The 22628-nt window shown below is 36.7% G+C and overlaps 2 protein-coding genes across 6 annotated transcripts; one reads left to right on the forward strand and one right to left on the reverse strand.

Moving 5' to 3' along the window:
* Positions 1-94: 94 nt before the first annotated feature.
* elapor2b (endosome-lysosome associated apoptosis and autophagy regulator family member 2b) lies at positions 95-12869 on the reverse strand. 4 transcript variants are annotated; one of them, XM_067426898.1, is made up of 22 exons: positions 12625-12869; positions 10245-10365; positions 9456-9645; positions 9206-9353; positions 9028-9117; positions 8841-8946; positions 8599-8748; positions 8377-8465; positions 8108-8288; positions 7875-8003; positions 7290-7380; positions 7103-7205; positions 6786-6923; positions 6442-6705; positions 6179-6352; positions 5848-6037; positions 4519-4615; positions 4328-4429; positions 3141-3267; positions 2878-3056; positions 2625-2793; positions 95-1987 (listed from the first exon to the last, which is right to left on the reverse strand). In XM_067426898.1, exons 1-22 carry the CDS (start codon positions 12721-12723, stop codon positions 1919-1921), a joined length of 3006 nt encoding a protein of 1001 aa, XP_067282999.1. In that variant the 5' UTR covers positions 12724-12869; the 3' UTR covers positions 95-1918. The 4 variants fall into 4 exon arrangements, with proteins under 4 accessions (XP_067282999.1, XP_067282998.1, XP_067282997.1 ...); XM_067426897.1 differs by having other exon boundaries at positions 95-1990; XM_067426896.1 differs by having other exon boundaries at positions 9206-9645.
* Positions 12870-14076: 1207 nt separating this feature from the next.
* Positions 14077-22567, forward strand: dmtf1 (cyclin D binding myb-like transcription factor 1). Of its 2 annotated transcripts, none has more exons than XM_067427075.1 (17): positions 14077-14156; positions 14666-14778; positions 14862-14987; positions 15937-16028; positions 16168-16267; positions 16382-16458; positions 16551-16708; positions 16804-16836; positions 16914-17023; positions 19408-19636; positions 19723-19874; positions 19949-20101; positions 20250-20332; positions 20419-20571; positions 20731-20937; positions 21757-21904; positions 21977-22567. In XM_067427075.1, exons 2-17 carry the CDS (start codon positions 14673-14675, stop codon positions 22012-22014), a joined length of 1965 nt encoding a protein of 654 aa, XP_067283176.1. In that variant the 5' UTR covers positions 14077-14156; positions 14666-14672; the 3' UTR covers positions 22015-22567. The 2 variants fall into 2 exon arrangements, with proteins under 2 accessions (XP_067283176.1, XP_067283177.1); XM_067427076.1 differs by lacking the exon at positions 14077-14156 and adding an exon at positions 14186-14375.
* Positions 22568-22628: the final 61 nt, after the last annotated feature.

Genomic DNA, 22628 nt, shown 5'->3' on the forward strand with positions numbered 1-22628 from the left:
ATATCAATTTCATATTTGAAAAAGTGTCACAGCTTACCTAACTCTCCCCTACTTCAGTTAATATGAGTATGAATGTGTTTATTTGTAAAAAAAAAAAAAAAAAAAAAAGTTCTTTCTATGAGAGAGTGAGTCTGGGCTAGTCATCTGCTCGCTCTGGGGCTTTGTGTCCTGGTGACTCTCATCTTGTCTCTGTCTACTCTCTTTGTTTTCTCATTCACTGATCTTTTCAAAGTGCATCTGTACTGCCAGGAGGCAAACGAGCTGTCCTACTCCGCCTACCGTCAGGGAATAGAGGGAGATGAGATCAAAGGATGCAGGATATAGAGGTTAGGAAATAGAGGGGGAGAAAGACCTAATAACGGCCTCTCCTGAAAGCAAACAGGATCATGCAATGACACCTGAAAGAGTGCAATGAGAGTTAACCTATAAGCCATAACCTCGGCGAGCTGTTTCTGTCAGTTTCCTAAAATACATTCCTACTCGTAATCAGTTTTTGAGGTCTATAGGTATATTTTAATCCACAGATTAAATAGCTGCATCATTACAAAGTATTGAATTATCAGGATAATTTATTACCATGTGATATATCTGCATTACTGTTTAACCAACATATTATTTTAAATAAAAAGAAAAAATGTTTTAAATAAACTGTTCTTGTCTGACATAAATGTAATACAAAATATCTGCCTTCAAAAACTTGGAGAAATATTAATTAATTATATTCCTGCATAAATTAAGCACTAGCAAGCTGAATAATAGTGAGTAGCCATTTTTCTGGTAATTGTAGAGAGTCCAAACTGTATTTGTTGACGCACACCATGGGATGTCCAGATAATCGGTCCCTTTCTCAAAGATGTGGATTCTCAATTAGGTACTCAATGATTGAGCTGGGTAAGTCACAGCCTGTGTTTTTCTGTAATAAATGTCCTTGCTGGAATATTTAGCATTTTTGTAATACATTCTGCAAGACATTGTCTGTAGGAAGACCTTGGACTTTTATTTATTTGAAGGATCTTCTAGTGAAATGGTCCTAGTAGCTGAAGAATTATAATGCTTTCTGTACACTTTAAGACACTTGCTTCATGTTTAAAGCGCTCTTAGATTTTATTAAAGCATAAACGGAATCAGGGAGTAAAACAAAACATTATAACAACTTTATACAGCTCAAAATACACAACAATACAAAATACAAAGTAGAAAACTGTACTGTCTCTTGTTCTCCTTAGAAGAGAGATGTGGAGAGAGGATGGACCTCTCTGTAATACATGAAGGAAGGGCCTTTGTTGTCTCTTTTAGATCTGCTGCGTGATGTTTGGCATTGAGATGAAACTAAAGCTGCTGTCTAAAGAAGCTCTGTGTGGCGGTAAGGCTCTGTCTCCATCTGTTGGCCAAACACTAGATATAGTTGTGTGAATGCTAGTGTGTAAAAAATATCACTTAAAATTAAGATATTCTTGCAAACATACTCATATACGCATACCTGCAAACATATGGTTTCAGGCTTGTTTTGCAGTGTACATCAGTGGTTTCAATTATTCACACACACACACACACACACACACACACACAAACGATTCAAATGTGTCTCTGATGCAGCTGTGCTTGGATGGTTGTGTGTGGGTGTGATTTCTGTATGCTGAGTATATTGTTTCTGAGAGCAATGCATTGGGGTATCTTTGCTTTTGACATGTCCTAGCAGTGAAGCAGTTACTTCATAGGGTTAAATTTAATTGTACATAGAGAGATTTCCTGCTTTTTGACTAACAACACATTGTATTGAGACCCTACAGAGATCTGAGACATTTGACAGGGGGTGGCTGTAAATTCTGAGAAACTGAAAAGGAAGTGTAAAAACACTGAAAATCCATGAGTATTTGTCTCTTTTTCTCCGTCAGTAGTGGTCCTCTTTTTTCCCCAGTTATCCCCAAACCCATCGCTCTGCCTGAGAAGACTTCAGCTGTACTGACTCGCTGTTGTCTCCATCTGCCTGCTGCCAAACAAAGGTAAATAAAACAATGAAATGACAACCAAAGCTACACACAAGCTCTGTATGGCATGCTGTCAGTGACCGCAGAACGCTTGTAACATCTCGCTATATATGGTATATACCATATATATATATATATATATATATATATATATATATATATATATATATATATATATATATACCATATATAGCGAGTTTGTTTATTTACTATTTATATGCAAAAAATTTAGGTTGGTAAGAATTTAGTACTTTTATTCAGCAAGGGTGCATTAAACTGATCAAAAGTGACAGTAAAGACTTTTACAATATTGCAAAAGATTTATATTTAAATTAAATGCTTTTCTTTTGAACTTTCTATTCATCAAAGAATTCTGAAAAAGGACATGTATCATGGTTTCCACAAAAATATTAAGGAGTACAACTGTTTTCAGCATTGTTTATTTTAAGAAATGTTTCTCGAGCACTGAAATAGCATATTAAGCATACATAAAATATATTAAAATAAACAATTAGTGTATTTCACAATATTACTGATTTTACTGTATTTTTGATCAAATGAACACAGCCTTTCTGAGCAGAAGAGACCAAACTTTTAAATGGTAGTGTAAAAAAATGAAAACATCAAGTAACTGACCTTGCTTGCGATAGCTTTCAGTTTACCCAGTAACGAAGGAGTATTTGAGTAAACGACATCGTCCTCATTCTCCTCCCCCTCCCCCTCAGCTAGTGCACAACTGTCCGCTGCTGGCAACTCACAGTCCTTATTGGCTGACATCACTAGTCTGGAGTATTTATATTCAAGCCTGTTCAAAAAAGAAAAGGATGTAAAAAATCAAAAAGCACTTTTTACATCTGAAGATGAATTTACATTTGACAGCTTGTTATACCTCTTGTTCTTTTTCCAGAAATAGCACGTGAGAGAAACCAAGAGTGCGGCCATGAAGGTTCCGCCCCCAATTCCGGCCTTCACCCATAGGCTGACCACCTCACAGTGGGCAGAGGTCTTGTTCAGGAGCGAAACCCCTTTAATGCACAGTTTTGGTTCGTTCCACACATAGAGGGTGTTCTGTTATGAGATGGGCGATTGAAAGATCAGTAAGAAGTCAAATAAGTTGTACTAGATACATTTGTGGTACAATTAAAGATGTACCTGCACTCCTCCTTTGCACGCTCCTTCTATCGAGTGATAATCGGCTTCAGTGCAGAGAGGACAAGCACTAGAGCTCTCCCAGAGGAAATGAAACTCACAGCCATTACATGTACCTGCTGGGCACTTGCTAAACACACAATCAAGAAATGTCACACAAGCAAGAGTGCAGTTGATTCAGGTCAACAGCTTTTACATCTTCAGGCTAACTGCATGACTGCGAGTGTGATATTGCTTTGTTTTATCTAAACATTTAAAAAAGAAAATAGTTTAGGCACAATATCGGGAGTTACTTTATATTTTTGTTCTGGTGACAAAAATAGTTCCAAACTAAACCAATGTACTAGAATTGACGATTACATGTCTCCTAAGAAAGCATTGCTGATTGAATCAATGAATCTATTAAGTGAATGATTCAGTGATTCACTCATAAAAACGGTCACTTGTAACCACTTTCTGGTGTTATCATTTAAGAAATGGAAAAAACCCTACCACTAAATGCACAGACTCACTGTCTTGAACACACAAACACTGAGAAGTGGATTTATCATCTCTCTTGAAACTCATTTTAGCCAGTCAAATTCAAAAACCGGAACTTTAAAAAACAAAAAAAAGTAATCAAAAAACGTATAACAATTAATTTTGTTTTTTGTGATTAATGTATTTCCGCATTGTCTTTTCTTTAAGCGAAGAAAATTGTTTGTAAATATAATTAATCGCTCCGGCAATTATTGTGGATGAATCATACATTTCATTGCATTCCTAGCCCAACACAATCACATAATCAACATTTCTCATTTCACACATGGGAAATGTAAACTTGAAAAAGTAAATCTGCAAAAATCCGATATTCATTGCATATTTTGCACGGGCTTGCAAACTGGCTTGGTTTTCGTATTAGCATATATATTAATAACGGAGTTTCACTCATGGGTGACATTTCATTTGTTGAGCTTTGATGATAATTCACCATATACAAAGAATGCAACTGACTTTTTTTCTTTCTTTTTTTACACGTACTGTCTGGGTTTTATTTATAAATAAATGATCCATAAAGAATGTTTTTCTGCATTTAGTGAGCTACTCTGATATGCACATTTTAATGGAACATTACATTTAAAAAGGTTATGTCAAATGGAATAAATGCATCCTAAAATAGTCCAAAAAAAAGATAGAAAACACACACACACCTTGGCACAGCGAGCTCCCCGCGTTCACTCTTTTCGGGATTGCAACGCAGAGTCACGACTGTGCTACGGCCGTTCAGACATGATGCTGTGGGCTGCGGAGAGCTGAGAGTTGGGGTGAGAAAAAAGACTGTTATTAATGTAATATTATTGCACACATCAACTAAGCATTTTTAACATCTTTCCTCATTTACCGATAGAAGAAGTTGATATCTGGAACTTTCCGTGACGACTTAGGGAAGAGATCTGTGCTGACAGTGACCCCATCCAGACTGCTATCAACAGAAGCTCCTGAGAAATGGAAACATGAAGGAAGAAAGACACAAGTAAGCAATTCAAACACCTCTATTCTGCAGGGAACTAAACATAAAAGTGTCTTGAAAACAGCCATTTGTAGTGGTGTCCAACACCATAGTGCATACTATTGGTGCACTCATTCAATCCTACAATGCAACACAATAAGAAGTGTACAACTTGTGTGCACTCAACAGCTACAGAATACCCATAATACACTGTGAGAGTCACAAATTAATTCCACCATCTGACCAGAAGATGGCAACCGCAGCTGAATTAGCTGTCTATTTTCCAAAAACGCTGGTCCAATGTGGCTAAAGCATAATATCTTCACATATAAATTGCTTTTTATACTTTTTAAATAGTTAAATTATGGTTTATACATGCTAGTTTCCATGACAGAGTTTCAAGATAAATATTTTCATTTGTATTGGAGCTGCCAGTTTGCTAAGTTTCAAATGATTATTAAACAGCACAAACTATGCAAAAGCGTCTGTCCTTCTGGCACACGGTCCGAATTCACTCACTTGTTTCCATTTACTCCCTAAACTCTGCAGGGAATTTGATCTTGAGGGCTAGAGTTGCGATCCCCTGCTGTAAATTAATGCAGGTTAAGGGTTTTACTGTGACAAAGGCACTGACACAGACTTGACACTGATCCCTGAGCAGATTTGCTTAGAGGCAGATAACAGACTGACATCAAATTACAAGTAATTAAAGTACACTCCCATTCAAAAGTTTAGAGTGAAGGATGCATTAAATCAATCAACAGTGCAAGTAAAGGCTTTTATAATGCTACTAAAGATTTCAAATAAATGTTGTTCTTTTGAACTTTCTAGTCATGAAAGACTAAAAAATTAATCATGGTTTCCACAATAATATTATGAGCACAACTATTTGTATGGATAATAATGAGAAATGTTTCTTGAGCAGCCTATTAGAATGATTTCTGGACGATCATGTGACATTGAAGACTGGAGTAATAGCTGCTGAAAACTTATGTTTGTAATTACAGGAATTAATTATATTTTTAAAAAATTATATATATATATATATATATATATATATATATATATATATATATATATATATATATATATATAGATATAGATATAGATATATATAGATATAGATATAGATATAGATATAGATATATATAGATATAGATATAGATATATATTAGTGTATGTTAAATGTTAAATAACATTAAAGGTTAAACATAATCTCACCAAGGAAAGTGTCAGCCAGGCTGATGGACTGAGATGACAGGGCTGTTCTGAAGCCCCGCCCATCTGCAGGAATGATGGTAGATTGGCACACAAAAGTCTCAACGAAGTTGTTGAGGTCAGCAGATTCGTTTTGCACATCCTTACTGGATAGATCTGTGACATTGTCAGTGCATACCGCCACCTTCTTCCCCTGTGACAAAAGTAAAATGTGTTGACTTTGTAGATCATTTTTAGAAGTAAAAAAAGCAGTTGTTCCTGTTTCTATTTTTATATTAAAAGTAATCTATTATTAGCTAGACTGAAGTGGGTAAAGATAGAGATGTGAAAGTACCTCAGCCCCACACAGACTGATATTAAACTGATGGTAGTATTTGGTTCCCTTGGAGGTGAAACTAGGCCCATTCATGATTGACCCCACTGAACTTAAGGCACTCAAATCATAGGTCAGCGTTCGGTTCTGATCCATATGCGAGAAGGTGCAGTCGTTAAAACACACAGAGTGTTCCTGGAGACACACACACACACAAAAGAAAACACATTTTGGATGTTAACACTGTCATACATAGTCATGCATTTCCATGGTTTTACACGTACCTTGTTGCTCTTGCTACCAGGACCGCAGGGCTGACAAGCCTCGTGCCCATAGATGTGATGCCCAGAGAGGAAGGTGTTGGGCGGGCACTCCTGGCACTGGTTAGTGTCTTTGTTGATGAAATGTCCAGCAGGACAGGGGACACAAGAAGAGCCATCCTGCTGACTCATCATTGCACAGGCGTGGCAACCAGACGCCGAACCGTCCATCGCATTAGTCACCGTGATTGAATAGATCTTTGCAATGTCATTTACATAGTGACGCACCTGCGAATGAAAGACAGTGAATGAGAACTTTTTCCATGTAACAAAAAGGAACTTTAGACTAATTTCTGGTGAAAACTTACATCAATGGCTTTGTTGGTACGTTGGAAAGCCCATGTGTAAGACACAGAGGCATTTTTGGTCATGATGTGGGTGTACGCTTGTCTGAGTTTACTCCCTACCCACGATTCCACAACATTTGTGCTCTTCCTGTTTACATCCTACACAGAAAACAGTGATTCGGTAAATAACTTCATCCATCATAATGATTGGGCCACTTGTTTAATTGAATATGCAAAATTGTGAAGTCATGGGACAGTGTAGCATACTAATTGTATTTATCTTTGCATACAGCATAATAGTTTCGAATAATGTTTATATGTAAATAATTTAGTATTACTATCATAAAATAGAGTTCACAGTCTGTGCTGCAGTTGGTCTCAAAGATAAATGTGATTCGGCCAAACTCAGTAGCTGAAGCATCGTCCACAGAAGTTGGAAGTCTGAGAGAGATAAAAGGTGAGGTAATCTGTAAATGTTCCATGCACAACTAGAATTTTTACATTAGATTTGTAGATTTGACTCACTTAAATCCAGGCACTCGTAAATTTAAGATGAGGTAATCGTTATCTGAGCCGCCCACTCCACTGCGAATATGGTCGCCAGCCACCTCCCAACCTACAGGAGCAAATATGCTATGCATAATATGATGGCCAAAAATGCTTAGGAGTCTATGATTGTACACTTTGTCCTTTTCCAATTATTGGGGGGGACTTGTCAATGCCTATGGTGGATACTGCCCTGTGTGGTACGTTTGCAACCGTTCTTCTAACCCTAATTGATGGAGTGCAGCTTTTCATTTCTTAAACAACCATGTAGGAAGACACATCATGGTCATATGGTCTAGGATGACAGTATCCAGATTCATCATGGTCAAAAATTGTGAAGGGGCATCCCTCCGAGCACGAAGTCTCATTTTCACACTTGAATTGGCGTCTAGACTGAAAATTATTGTAAAGTTTTATAGCGTACTCGACTCTTGTATTTTCAATACAAGATCTTGACCAAAAATGGTTGCCCCTCTTGATGGAAATAACATCACAACATTCAATCATAGACTCTTGACCATTAGCCTATTAAAATAAACATACACACACATATTTTACACTTACCATTCATTTCATCACATTTAGAGTTGCCCACATTAAAACAAGATGTTTTCATATTCCTCGGCAGGATGTTCCACCACTTGTATTCATATCCTAAAGAAGGTTCGGTTCCTCCCGGGCATCTTTGACATTCTGTGCCAAATGAAATCTTTTCCGTTAAAGTACCAGTAAACCAAAAGTGTATAATAACACACACAAATATGTATTTATGTATGTTTATGTGTGTGTCTATATACCTGCGGTACCATCAGAATAAGTCCCCTGTGGGCAAGGTAAACAGGTAGAAGTGTTGTGCATGTAGAAGCCTGGATTACAGGGTGGACAGTCCTCTTTCTCTCCAGAAGGGGGCAGTGTCACAGCACCAGTCACATTCTCCACGCACACCTGAGGCTCCACCCACCTGTACAGTATCTGGGTCTAAAATGATACAGCAATATTAACAATTAACAAATCATCCACACAACCTTTACAACAAAACGTTAAAACATTCTGCATTATATCCTACCTTGCCTTCACCATCACAGGCCGTGTGGATTTGAAAATAATCTTTCTCCGAACAAGGAGGCCTCTTTTTACACTGTGACCATCCCTCTTCTGGAGCATGCACACATGTAGAAAAAAAAATACACAAATGTGTGTTGATTCATGCTAAAATCATCCCAATAAGCCATATGTAGTTAGTTTGGGACAACAAAGAATGTAAAAAAAAAATGTATTGCATTCATACGGGAATACTGTGTGTCGGAGCAATGTGTACATGAACTGGCTCCCTTTCCAGAGTAAGTATTCCTGGGACAAAGGTCACATGCGGAAGAGCCTGGAGTTTTACTGAAGGTGCCCGGCCTGCACGGAAAACACTCTGACGTGTACGCCACACCTGCTCACAAAACATCCAAAAAAAGATATTTCATTGATTTTTCATAGGATATGCGTCACACAAGTAGACATTATTTTGTCAGAATCTCCCACCTTCGATCTGGATGTTCTTCAAGAGGACCGGCTTCACAGGTTTGCCACCTAAGAGCATTCCTGTGGTTCTCCAATACAGAATATTTGTTCCTGACTTCAGATTTACCTGTGACATACAAAAGCTATTAGATGTCAATTTACTTTAATCATTCATTATTAGCCTAATAAAATATGCAAGATTACTAACAGTATGGGTTCCCCATTCTCCGCTGGTGGTGAGTTTGATCCATTTCTCACTCCCTGTCTGGTCCATCTCCTGACATTGGTCATTCTGAATCTGTGCACCAAAGGTTATTTTTGGAGTTATATTTTCACTTACAACACATTTGTAGAATAAACTGCAAGATATATGAAGTAAAACACACAAAGAACTCAAAGAAGACGTTGCTGTCAACATATTGATAGTCAAAGGCGACGGATCCCTGCTTCATGAGATGCACCGCGTACACCAGCGACACTGTGCAGTCGTCACGATTGGATTCCAAGTGAGTTCCCTGAGCTGTCCATGAAGAACTGCAATGGAATAACACAATGCAAACAGGTAGATCCGGAGATGTAGAAACATCCAGAGAATAGATACTGATATATAAACAGAATTTATATTCTGGCACTGACTTGTTGCAGGTCATTGACTCGTCTCCTGAACCTCCCGAGTCCATGTATGTGGCGAGACTGCTGAATCCCGCAGGGATGGAGTCCCACTGGTCGAAACGCACACCGCTGCCCAGCGAATAAGAGCCAGCCGCACATGACGTGCACTGCTGGGATGACATCTCTAAAAACTCCCCAGCTTCACAAGAAAAAGCTGTACAAAGAGTAAGAACAGACTCTGTTTTCATACTGATACAATATACTCTTAAAAATAAGGTTCTTTATTGGCATCAATGGTTCCATGTACAACTTTTAACATTCATGGAACCTTACTATTGCACTAAAGGACCTTTATAGTTGGGAAAAACGGTTATTTAGATTAATAATATATCAAAATAGGTAATTTTTTAAAACCAAAAATGGTTCTTATAGAGCATTGCTGTGAAACCCTCCTCTTGGAGGACCTTTATTTTTAAGAGTGTACACATAAAAGCATTTAAATGGCATGAATGTTATTGCTTTTGATAACTAAATATAAAGCCAAGGAAGTCCCCCAGAGCTTTTCTCAAAACTAAATACAGCATTTTTTTTCTGATCTAGTTTTACAAGGACTTATAACCTGGTTTCAGTGTGATTCTATGTATGAAGTCAGTTAAATTATGAACATGCATATTCCATTAAAAGTGTTTGTTCTTTTTTATCCTCATTTTCAGCAGCATAGTGTTTTTTTTAAAACTTTTTTCTTGATTTGATATTTCAAGTAATGTAATGCGTTTTCATTAAGTATGAGTGTATATTTGGTAGTTTTCTTACTGCAGTCTGTGCCTCTGACTGGCTCTGGTAGGCCCGTGCAGCTCCCCTGTCTGTGAGGAATGGCAACTCTCCATCTGGAGCCTGTGCTGTCACACTCCGTGTACTCAAAGTAGTAATCTGTCTGAAACACATGCAGATATCGACATATTTAGACATATTTACATTTTAAAAAGATGTATGGTATGTTTTTTGTTCATAAACCAGCAAAAAAAAAATATATATATATATATATATTAAGATTAATTAAGATTTGCTTTGCTACTACTACTCAATTTATGTCTGAAAAATATACACATGGACATATTCATATACATCGGTGAATTGTTTTTGGACATTTTGTAAGTGTTTCATTTGGTGGCAAAGCACATTGGTTATTTTATTTGAGCCACTGGCACAGTTTACCCGTTTGGTGCACAGCTACAATTCTGTATGAAATAATAAAAATACAATACAAAGAAAAGAAAATACAATATACACTGTAAAAAAAAAAGGGCAAATTTTGAATTTTTGCAGTACAACCGACTTGGATGTTTAAGTTATTTCAACTTAAATTATGTTAAACTGACTTTAAAAAATGAGTTACATCTTGTTTGACTAACTAAAAAATGCTTACCATTTCTTAACTTATTTTGATGAGTTACAACAATGTAAAAACATATGTTGTCATAACTTATTGATCATATAATTTTTTACAGTGTAAGGGTAATCTTTAGCAAAATAATTTACATTGTTTCATACATTCACCAGCAAATAAGAAATATATATAATCCTGGATACATTTGCAAATAATATTGTACCTGTCATTTACTACATTTGCTTTACAAAAACTAAAATCTCATCTCTTTACAGGCAGCTCGGGAAGCTTTACAGAATGTGCCCTTTTCGAAAACATATGGTCCCATTACATAATTTCTGAATTTTTCCCCCCCGATTAAACAGGTGACACATCTTACCTCACTAACCACTATCTTATCTTTTACTGTAACTGTCTCCAACACAAACTCCCAGATACATTTAACAGAGAGCAGTGTGTGTGTGTGTGTGTGTGTGTGTGTGTGTGTGTGTGTGTGTGTGTGTGTGTGTGTGTGTGTGTGTGTGTGTGTGTGTGTGTGTGTGTGTGTGTGTGTGTGTGTGTGTGTGTGTGATGGGAGGGGGATTGGGATGATCTTCTGTCTATCTGCCTTCTGTCCCCGGACAGTCACCAGGGCAACAGCCAGGAGCCCTGGGATTGTTGTCATGACAATCACTCATTGCTATTGGTGGCTGGTAATGTATTAGAGTCTGATATACTTTGATAACAACCTGAAATAATGAGGCCCCTAAATACCTCCCGTGTGCGTCTTTGTTGACAGAGCTGTTATGCAAATCAGTGTGTGTTCAATGTCCTGAAACACACACACACACACTGATTGTTCTCCTGTCCTTTAGGGGCAGTCACAAACAAAAGCCAAATCTACTGGATACACACAGACACACACTGAAGAGTGCATGCCATGTATTAAATTACATAACTTAGTATGCCACCATAATAGTGATGGCTACACTGCCTTAAGTAAAATGATAAATACACCCCCCTGGAGGTGCTTGTCATCTGGTAATGCTTGGTTACAGCACACCCATTAACACTAATGGTGCACCTGCACCTGCCACTATTGCCCCAGCCTCCCTCACATATGCTTTTAAAGGAACAGTTCACTCCCAAATTAAGATTCTGTCATCATTACTCACCCCATGTGATATTTAGATATCATTTTTTTTCTTCTATACATTAAAATCAAATCCATCATCAACAACAACAACAACAAAAGCAGAATCCATCGGTTTCTTGTGGCCGTTTAAATGTGTGCTTCTTTGTATGCAAACATGGATAAGGAAAATCAGTGTAGTCTAATTCTACAAGAACAACACCACAATCTTTCCTAATCAAATGGAGGGTGGAGATCCAGAAAGGTCATTCGCGTTGCATATAAAATGTTTAAAGTTCATATGAATTTATTTCACAAGCTCTAGCAACTGCGGCGTATAACGCACAACAATCGAGCTGTCATCTGATTGGTCGGCTGAGCAACGCGTCATCATATTATAGTCTCGGATCTAACCATTTTTATATGTCAATAACAAGATGTTCTTTTTGCGTTTTCATTGCGGATTTTGTGGGTCGAAAACCCTTTGTGTTTTTTAATTAAAAATGAATAATACCTAATAATAACAAAATGCATTTAAGGCATTTTAGATGATCACAGTCATATAGCACTATCTTCCGTAATATCTTAGAATTATTTTTAAATGGTTATATCATAAGCAGAAACAAGATTTGTCAAGGTTGTGACTGATTTAAATGGTTACATGTTTTAGAAAAAGGTGGCATGTTGTCGTTTACCTCTTTACACTGTGGCAGGTTGCCTGACGCTCGTGCGCAGAGGAAGAGGGCTACAAAGCGCACAAAATAACAGGATGTCCAAAGTGCCCTGTTCTCCATCTCATAAAGGCAGGATTTAAAGGAAAAACAAGAGATGCCAAGGATCCAAATAAAGATAGTGAGGTTTCGCGATGTCTATGCATAAACTACAGACTGAGATGCGAACACGCTGTCTCTGTTCAGCGATAAGCTCTACTGTAGTTGCGCTTACGGGGCTTTGATTGACAGGGAGCGTCTGACGTCACGCTCGTCTCGTCTCCCAGAGTCAATTCACATGGCATCTTTTATTTAGGCAAAGTTAACCTTTTTATAAAATCTAACATTTCGGATTTACAACTGATAATGTTCCACAAATAAATAAATAAATAAATAAATAAATAAATAAATAAATAAATAAATAAATAAATAAATGTGTAGGCTATTTATAATATAAATAAAATAGCTTATAAAATGCCTGGCATATGACTGTTCAGTGGTCTATATGTGATGCTTTGTTATTATGCATAACAAGTTGGATACTTACATAATGCTTATTATTTATTATTTACAGTCAGTGACCCTCAGGAAGAAAGTCATGCTGCAGGGCACCAGAGAGACAATGCACAATAAATAATTCAGTAATATTACACAATTACACAAACTCATTTATTTATTGTCAGGATGTAACAAAAGTTAGCCAGCAAACCCATCCATCCATCCATCCATCCATCCATCCATCCATCCATCCATCCATCCATCCATCCGTATGTCTATCTAGAAATACATGTTTCTATCTAATATTTTTTTCCCTGTATGACTGTAAAATATATTTTTTAATAATAATAATAATCATTGATTATAATTTTTTTGTAAGAATCTTGTAATAATATCACTAATCGTTATATAATTATAATATCTATACAATTATATATTTCACACTATAACACAGATAAAACCTATAAATGAAACACATTTTAATTTCCTAATTGTTGCAGCAAAAAATATCTCGTTAATTAGAAATAAACTAGGCTACAGTAGTATCGTTTTTCCAGGTAAATAAACAAAGAATAAAATGTATTATTATTATTATTATTATTATTATTATTATTATTATTATTATTATTATTATTATTATTATTATTATATAGAGTTGAATAAGCCCCAGAATCAACAGCAGATGGCGCTGCTCATACGGCCACTGATCTGAACCTCTATGATCTGAACGCGTTTCAGTACATCAGTTTTAATTCAAATAAGTGTGTTTTACCTACATAGTAAACCTTTAAATTCTACGGACGAGTATTATCGAGATATAAGGTGGCAAGCCAATTAAACGCGCACTTTATACAGTAAGACGCACACTCGAGCAAAAAACGGAAGTCACCACCGGGCTTCTGTAGATACTTCCGCTCTAAATGAAGAGAGGAAAAAAAAAAAAAAAAAATCCTTTTTCCTCCATCCTGGTATTTGCCTTCATCCTGGTCACTGCGAAGTCCCCGTACCCAAAACAGGAAGTAAGTACCAAAATCATACCTAAATTTCACTTTCGGTCTCAGTACGTTGGACCTGTATTGTTTTATTCTTTACATAACAAAATTATGCACCGACATCGAATAAATGTCGTCGATACGTCAAGGCTTCTTGTTGCACATAAACATGGCGTCTCATTATTCCTCATCTGCTTATATTAAATGAGCAGATAGGAAATTAACAACAAGGCAACACTCACAATGGTGCATAATATTATTTAATGCTGATATTATTCAGTTTGTTCACATTTTTTTAACCGAGGTTTCGAGTCGTGCATTTGTGGGTTTCATTCAAGTTTGCAGTGTACTGGCTTAAATGTCTTATGGATATATTGAGAAATATATACAGAAGCAAACTGTCTGAATTTAAATGAAAACATGTTACAATAGTGTACCGAGTATCCAGTACAATACAAATACAGTGTTAAATGCTTATCTTTAGCATATTTTAAGTGAGTCTGTTTGTCTGTGTGTGTCAATTAATGAACCTGTAGGCTGAGCATGAACACAGGGGATGTCCCGGCAACTGTGACCCTTGAATCCGTCAATTCTGTCACATTTACTCAGGACACAGATGGAAATATAATTCTACACTGCCCTCAAAATGGTAAAACACAGCTCACCACAATCTGTGACCTCATTATATGCTGCTGTATTTGTTTAATATTCTTTTGTGTTTTGGACATGTAGATGGGGATGACCTGGGTTCAGACGGGACCACTGAACCCGTTCACAAACGACTGCGACTGTCCAATGAAGATGGAGAAGACCCTCAGGACTCTACCTCAACGGAGTACTCTGTCGTCCATCTTCCAAGTGAGTAGAAACACACATAAACATGTTTGTACACATTTTATACCAAATGATAATTCTAACATTGACTGTTTTTAAATAACTTTCCTGAATGCTCTCCCTGTCATCCATTGGTTATTTAAACAGGTAGTCACTCCCCAAATGCCCTTAGGCACAATATGTACGGTGTTTGGATTAAAATATCCAAAAACCACTAGAACAATGTTACATATGTTGTTGACTGGTGTAGAGAGAAAAGCAATATTAAGCAGGACACGGACTGTTACACTCGATTTCTGGTTTTCTTTTGTAGAAACCATGGAAATACAAAATACTCTTTAATATATTCTTTTTTATTAGACAGGAGAGCAAATGTTTGGATGCATTCATCAACAGAAAACGAATGATTGTTATATAGCTCAACACATTTAATCTTACTGTTTAAATAACGTTTTCTTGATTTACAGTGAGTACCATGTTTTAACATGCCTAATATCGATCTAGCTTACAGCAGTGTGCGACAAGTGTCTAATAGTAGCTGCGGAGCGATAGCAGAGTAGCACTATAACATATTTTTCGGCACACTCAAATGTATGTAATATGATAAATCAGCGCTGCTTCCCACATACACATGACCGGAAGAAGCGGACACAATCTATAGTGACATAAAAGCTCCATAAAATCAAGGTGTCATCAAGCTACGCCTTTGTTTTGAATAAAACTAGCCATATTGTGGCTTTAATATTTTAATGAATGCTTTATTTACAAATACATGTCTATATCATGTCTATATAATAAAAAGTGGCATTCATTTAATGATAATAATGTCAGTATTTAGTATTGTCTGATTTTAGTATTTAATTTCAAATTATAAAAAAATATATGAAAATAATAATTTAGAAAAAAACACACCCATCACTTGCACTAAACATTAAATATGGATATTTTATGAACTGGTTTGTGCTGATTTCAGTTACTGAAGGTGATGAAAGCTTCGAGGTGACAATGACTGCTACAGAGATGAGAGATGGGGAGCTGGAATCAGATGATCCTTGTGAAACACCGGTAGCAACCCTAGTTCATATGTTTATGAATATATACTGCTTATTTATCACCTTTCAGTGCTAGCTTTGCATGGATTCAATATATATAATTTATTTATTTAGAATAACATAGACCGATGTAAAAATGTATTTGTCAACAGGATAAGGATTCTCCTGTGCAAAAGAAAGGTGAAGATGTATCAGCTGTCAGTCAAGCCTGGTTCACCACAAAAGAAGATAAAGACACACTGGTTAACAAGGGTAAGTTTGGCATCTTCTGCATATACAGATCTGTATTATCATACACACTCAACATAAGAAATATAGGACCTGATATCAACAAGCACAGTCATATTATTTGTCATATATCCTCAGGTCACAAATGGAAACAGGGTATGTGGTCAAAAGAGGAGATTGATCTTCTTATGACCAACATAGAGCATTATCTAAAGGTGAGCATGCTTTATGAATGCATCACATTTGCTGGTGGTGCCGTCTTTGATCTGCAACCTCACTCTTCATCCGTCTGTGCTTCCAAACTCAGAACCGAGGGATCCAGGACCCTGCAGAGATCATCTTTGAGATGTCGAAAGAGGAGCGAAAGGATTTTTACCGCAGTATAGCGTGCGGTTTGAATAGACCACTGTTTGCTGTATACAGACGTGTACTACGAATGTACGATAACCGAAACCACGTAGGCAAGTAAGGGCATAGCTGATTTTATTTGTCTGTTGAAAGAGATTTACAAATCATATATAAACCAAGCATATCTGATATGTGCTTTTGTTGTCATTTAGATACACTGACGAGGAGATCAATAAATTGAAAGAGTAAGTTCAACCTTCAATGCCATGAAGTGTAATCTGAATGTGAGTCTACATTGTCAGATTTTGGTGTGTGTTATTAGGTTAAGGGAGAAACATGGAAATGACTGGGCCACCATTGGGGCGGCACTTGGCCGGAGTGCATCGTCCGTGAAAGACCGCTGCCGACTCATGAAGGACACATGCAACACCGGTCAGTTTTCCCACATTTTATTTTAGGGTTTTCATTTATATTCGTTTCTATTATATATACGTTTTTTATTATACTAGGAGAAACATATCCATTTGAAAGTATATTAAAGTTACATTTTCCTGGTTTATATAAAAATACATAATAATATATAGAACACAGAAATGTATGTTATTTTTTACTAGTTTATTAAAAGATATATACATATAATTTATAATTAAATATATTTATATATAAATATGCAGTGTTGCCACAGTTACTTTGAAAAAGTCACCTGATTGCTGATTACTCCTTTAAAAAGTAACTTAGTTACTTTATAGATTACTTGATTTTAAAGTAACTAAGTAAGATTACAAGTTACTTTATTAGTTACATTCAGCAGTTGCCGACAACACCCCTGCCGCCTCAACATAGAAATGACAACCGTTTTTGCCAACACTCACTTTATTGGAAGTGCATTTTTAACAGTAATGTCAACAATGTATCTCCTGACATTTTAAGTTGAAATTAAAAAATATTTCTTAAAAAAAAACTCTCCCTGAGATGCAAGAAGAAGGCAAAAATATGTTTTTTACTAAGGAAAATGACTAAAATAGTAACTCACAGTGACTTGGATAAATTACTTTAATCTGATTACTGTTTTGGAAATAGTAATGCGTTAGATTACTCGCTACTGGAAAAAAGTAATCAGATTAAAGTAACACGTTACTAAGTAACTAAGTTACTGGCATCACTGTAAATATGTAATCTAAAAATATTTGTATTATATGATTATAAACTAATATATAAAACCTATTATTAAACTAAACTGTGTGTATATATATATATATATATATATATATATATATATATATATATATATATATATATATCAACACTGAGAAACTGTTAGGCTATGTTTCCTACTGCAATCAACTGCTTTTCATGCCTTCAGTCAGCACTCAGCAGAAGAAGTGCAAAAACGTGCGCGACGGACTACACTTCAAACAACGATTGTTTACAACGATTGAAGTGAAACGTGTGACGAGTCTGACGACGCAGCCATGCGCACTTTACCAGACGCTTCGCGCTGTTTATCAGCCAAATCAAAATGAACTGGAAATACCACGTTTGGATTATCATAAACAAGCCCAGAAATTAGCGGATGCTTGGGGCATAAATGCCATCAAACAATAATGTATTAATTATACATTTAAAAAGCCCTTGAGTTAATCTTTATCACACATGCTGTTTAAAAAAAATACTAAATGTATATAATGAGCGAGTATATCATGAAGATTTTTTCCAAACCGGGTTTTTGTCTTATTCTGAATCACTGTAACGTTACACACAAAATAAATTATTCCCGCTGCGGATTAGCACAATATCTGCGTGACTCACCACAAACAGAGAGAAGTAGATCCGGCTGCAATGTTCTTTCGCGAGACGCATGCGGTTCTGTTTATGAAGCGCCAGAGCGCCAAAAGTTACAGCTTGCTATAGCTCCGAGTATTGGCATGATTGCAAGTGTGATACTGATCTCGTACAAAAATCTAATAGACAAGTTGATATTAAGTAACAACGTTTTAGCCACAACACTGTCTATTTGTGAAAACCAAAGCCTCACCAGAACTGATTCGCATCTCCAAGCGATTCGATTCAAATGAATCTTGTGTTTTGAACTATTGACTGAATGACTTGCCGCCACCTACTGGCGGTTTTTATTTTCATATTTATACTTTGCATGGACTTTTTTTTATTTAAAATATTAAACTTTTAAAGTTTAATTTGTACATATTTCTAAATTCAAAAACTTATATGTAAAACATTCATACAACATTAACTCATGCATTAAATGCATAGGTGTTTTATAGTATGAAGTCCAGTTCTGCTTTTTGTGTGTATTTGTGCTGTACTCTCAGAAGTTAATGATAATATAATGTCAGAATTATGTTGAATTTAAGAAATTGACAGATGATGGGTGAAAGATTGAAGATGAAGATTAGAAAACATTGCTCTTATAATGGTTAAATGACCCTGGACATTAAAGGACAAATATCGTCCTGTAATGGGAAAGTTATAATTGGAATGTGTTTGATGGATTAGAATGTGCTCCTAAATTTTTGACTGTGCTCCTAAAATTTTTTAATTAGGAGCACAAGTGCTCCTCAAGAAAAAAGTTAGCGTAGAGCCCTGTATATATATATATATAAATATATATATATATATATACACACACACACAAAGTTTTATATGACAAAATATGCAAATAAAAATATTAGTATTATTTTATTAAAAATGATTATATTCACTTACATTTTATATATATGAACTACAAGCAGTTTTTTCTTTTGAAAAAGGTGTGATCCTGAGTTACACTAACATCATCTTAAACTCCCACGCTTTAGGTAAATGGACAGAGGAGGAAGAAAGAAGGCTGGCAGAGGTGGTCCACGAGTTGACTGGCACGGAGGCAGGTGATGTTGTAACTCAGGGAGTCTCTTGGGCGTCCGTCGCTGAACTTGTCGGCACTCGTTCAGAGAAGCAGTGCCGCTCCAAATGGCTCAACTACCTTAACTGGAAACAGAGCGGTGGCACAGAGTGGACCAAAGAAGATGATATCAACCTTGTACGCAGGTCGGTCACAGCAAAAGGGCCAGCATGTTCTGTAAATCTGTTCACAAACTAAATATGAATCATTAATCCGAACTCTGTATGAGCAGGATAGCCGAGCTGGATGTGGAGGATGAGAACGACATTAACTGGGACATTCTGTCTGGTGGGTGGAGCAGCGTTCGCTCGCCTCAGTGGCTCCGTAGTAAATGGTGGACCATCAAAAGACAGGTGGCCAATCACAAGGAACTTCCCTTTCCTGGTGAGTCTTCAGAGTTCAGCATGTCTGCTATAATGTGAGTTCAGACACTGAAGCAATGTTCTCTGCCTGTGTAGTTTTGTTGAAAGGGTTGCAGGATGTTGTGGAGGCACCGCCAACAACGATGAACAAGGTCGTGGTGGTTGGTTCCCGATCTGCTAATGCGTCGCCCAGCCCTGTCACTGCACTACAGATCCCGGTCCAGATTCCAGTGCAGATCACACATGTCTGTGAGTAAAATAATCCTGTGACTGTGCTTTGTGAACAGCTTGTGATGTTTCTTGTATGTGCAGTTGTCAGTTGAGGGGACATCTAGAAAAATTATTGTGGTTATGTGAGTTTAAATAGATTCAATGTGTACCGTTCCTCTTTACACAGCTTCAGACGGTGCAAGTGGTGCTTCAGACAGTGAAACGATCACATTGAACTCCGGAGCCTTACAAACCTTTGAATTACTGCCTGTGAGTGTCTCAGATTTCATTTTGATCATTTTTGTTTTCGAAACTATAAGAATTATTAAATAACTTATAAATAATTTCCTCCTTAGTCATTTCACCTGCAGCCCACTGGCACTCCTGGAACTTATTTCCTCCAAACAGGAACCAATCAGAGCCTCACACTCTCAGCCAATCCCACGGTCACACTCACAGCTGCAGCTTCACCGTCTTCACCAGACCAGATTATTTTACACAGCCTCACGGTAAAGCTTTTGTGTGCACAAGGGTTATTATTATTATATATATATATATATATATATATATATATATATATATATATATATATATATATTATTATTATTATTATTATTTTTTTTTTTAATGATATTATTAAATAACATTATTTTCCCTGTACCCATCAGACTGACACTGAGAATGTGACCGTCCAGATGTCCCACCCTGGCATTATCATCCAGACAGTGACCTCAGAGGACCTCTCGGACCCTCTCGGCCAATCAGAGCTGGAGGGAGAGCGGGAGCTTGTGAAGGAAGAGCTTTCGGAAAACCACAACAACTCTGGGGAAGAGGAACAGAGTGACCAGAGATCAAAAGATATACATGGAGAAAAGGTATCGTCTTTTTCCAAACTCCTTCCAGAAATTCTCTTGCAGCCTTCCTGTTAAAGGGTTAGTTCATCCAAAAATAAAAATTCTGTCATTAATTACTTACCCTCATGTCGTTCGACACCCGTAAGACCTCCGTTCGTCTTCGAAACACAAATTAAGATAGTTTTGCTGAAATCCGATGGCTCAGAAAGGGCTTCATTGACACCCAATGTAAAGACCCATAAAAGGCACTGAAGACGTCATTACAAAGCCCATCTCACTACAGTGGCTCTACAATAATTTTATAAAGCAACGGGAATAGTTTTTGTGCGCAAAATGTTTTAAATAACGACTTATATAGGGTTGGTCCGATTTAAAAAAAAAGATTTGAACGCTTATGAATCAGCGTATCGATTCATGATTCGGATCGCCAATGTCATGTGATTTCAGCAGTTTGACACACGATCCGAATCATGAATCAATACGATGATTCATAACTGTTTGAATCTTTGTTTTGAAATCACTTTATAAATCGTTATTTAGTTTTTTTGTGTGCACAAAAACTATTCTCGTTGCTCCATTGTAGAGCCATATTGTATAGCCACTGTAGTGAGCTGGGCTTTGTAACGACATCTTTAGTGCCTTTTATGGGTCTTGAGAGAGGAAATGACATTGGTGTCAATGAAGGCCTTTCTGAGCCATCGGATTTAGACCAAAAAATATTAATTTGTGTTCCGAAGATGAACGGAGGGGTCGAACAACATTAGGGTAAGTAATTATTGATAGAATTTTCATTTTGGGGTGAACTAACCCTTTAATATAATTCTACTTCTTTTGGTTTAGACTCTTGAATCGCCTAAAGTCGAGGAAACGGTAGAGAGTTCTGGGATGGGTGAAGGAGCCGTCCTCTTGGTTCCTTCTCCAAGCAGCTTTATTCCATCTAATGAAGACATCAGTGCCAATTCTGTCCTGCCCCTTGGAACACTGACAGGTACTGTTTGGTAAGTTATTTAGAAGACTAACAGCTAGTGAAAGCACTCCAACAATTTGTTTTTCCATGCAGATCCCATTCTGGAGAACCAGGAAGAGGGATCAAACTGAAGCATGACTCATGGAAAAGCATAACTCTTGCCATGTTAACCAGGATGGGAATTCCAGCACAACAAAAAGACACAAAATACTGACTTTAGTGGATATGTTCCCTTATATATGGACAAATACTGCATGCAGGATCGCTTAAACATCATCAAAGAGTCTTGCGTGCATCAAAAAATGTTTCAGTATTTATTTATCATGCAAGTTCCTGAGCCTCGTCTGTGTCTCAGTGCAGTTAAGAACATGAAATACTCAGATTAAGCAACACTTGTTTTTTATGGCATATTTAAATTATGTATTGCGTTCATTATTTTAAATATTAATTTTTTGTGTAAGTATTATCTAGTTTTTGTAACCTACTTTCCTGCTTAACAGTAATACTTGATAAAGCTAAGTAAAGCTGCACTGTTCTGATATTAGAGAGGTTGTACATGAATGTTTGTCATTCCAAATGTCCACTAGACTAGATGGCCATTATTTATCAAATGGTTTGAAAATGTACCTTACCTGTAAATTAGTGCCTGTGTGTTTATTTATTGAATAAACAAAATGTCACCACTTTGCATGTCATTCGTTGCTGTTTACCATGCTGTTTACCCATTCAGATGAGATCTATATTC

This window comes from Pseudorasbora parva, chromosome 20, assembly GCF_024679245.1.
Source record: "Pseudorasbora parva isolate DD20220531a chromosome 20, ASM2467924v1, whole genome shotgun sequence".
NCBI classification, from domain to species: domain Eukaryota; kingdom Metazoa; phylum Chordata; class Actinopteri; order Cypriniformes; family Gobionidae; genus Pseudorasbora; species Pseudorasbora parva.

What these genes read in the sequence shown, in the direction of transcription:
- elapor2b (XM_067426895.1), bottom strand. Translation starts at nt 12,723, where the DNA reads ATGGAGAACAGGGCACTTTGGACATCCTGTTATTTTGTGCGCTTTGTA. An exon ending in GTACCAACAAAGCCATTGAT is followed by an intron (nt 6,706 to 6,785) that starts GTAAGTTTTCAC and finishes TTTCATTCGCAG; the next exon opens with GTGCGTCACTATGTAAATGA. An exon ending in TTCTGGAAAAAGAACAAGAG is followed by an intron (nt 2,794 to 2,877) that starts GTATAACAAGCT and finishes TTTTTTGAACAG; the next exon opens with GCTTGAATATAAATACTCCA.
- dmtf1 (XM_067427075.1), top strand. Translation starts at nt 14,673, where the DNA reads ATGAACACAGGGGATGTCCCGGCAACTGTGACCCTTGAATCCGTCAAT. An exon ending in GAAGGACACATGCAACACCG is followed by an intron (nt 17,024 to 19,407) that starts GTCAGTTTTCCC and finishes CCCACGCTTTAG; the next exon opens with GTAAATGGACAGAGGAGGAA. An exon ending in TTATTTTACACAGCCTCACG is followed by an intron (nt 20,572 to 20,730) that starts GTAAAGCTTTTG and finishes TGTACCCATCAG; the next exon opens with ACTGACACTGAGAATGTGAC.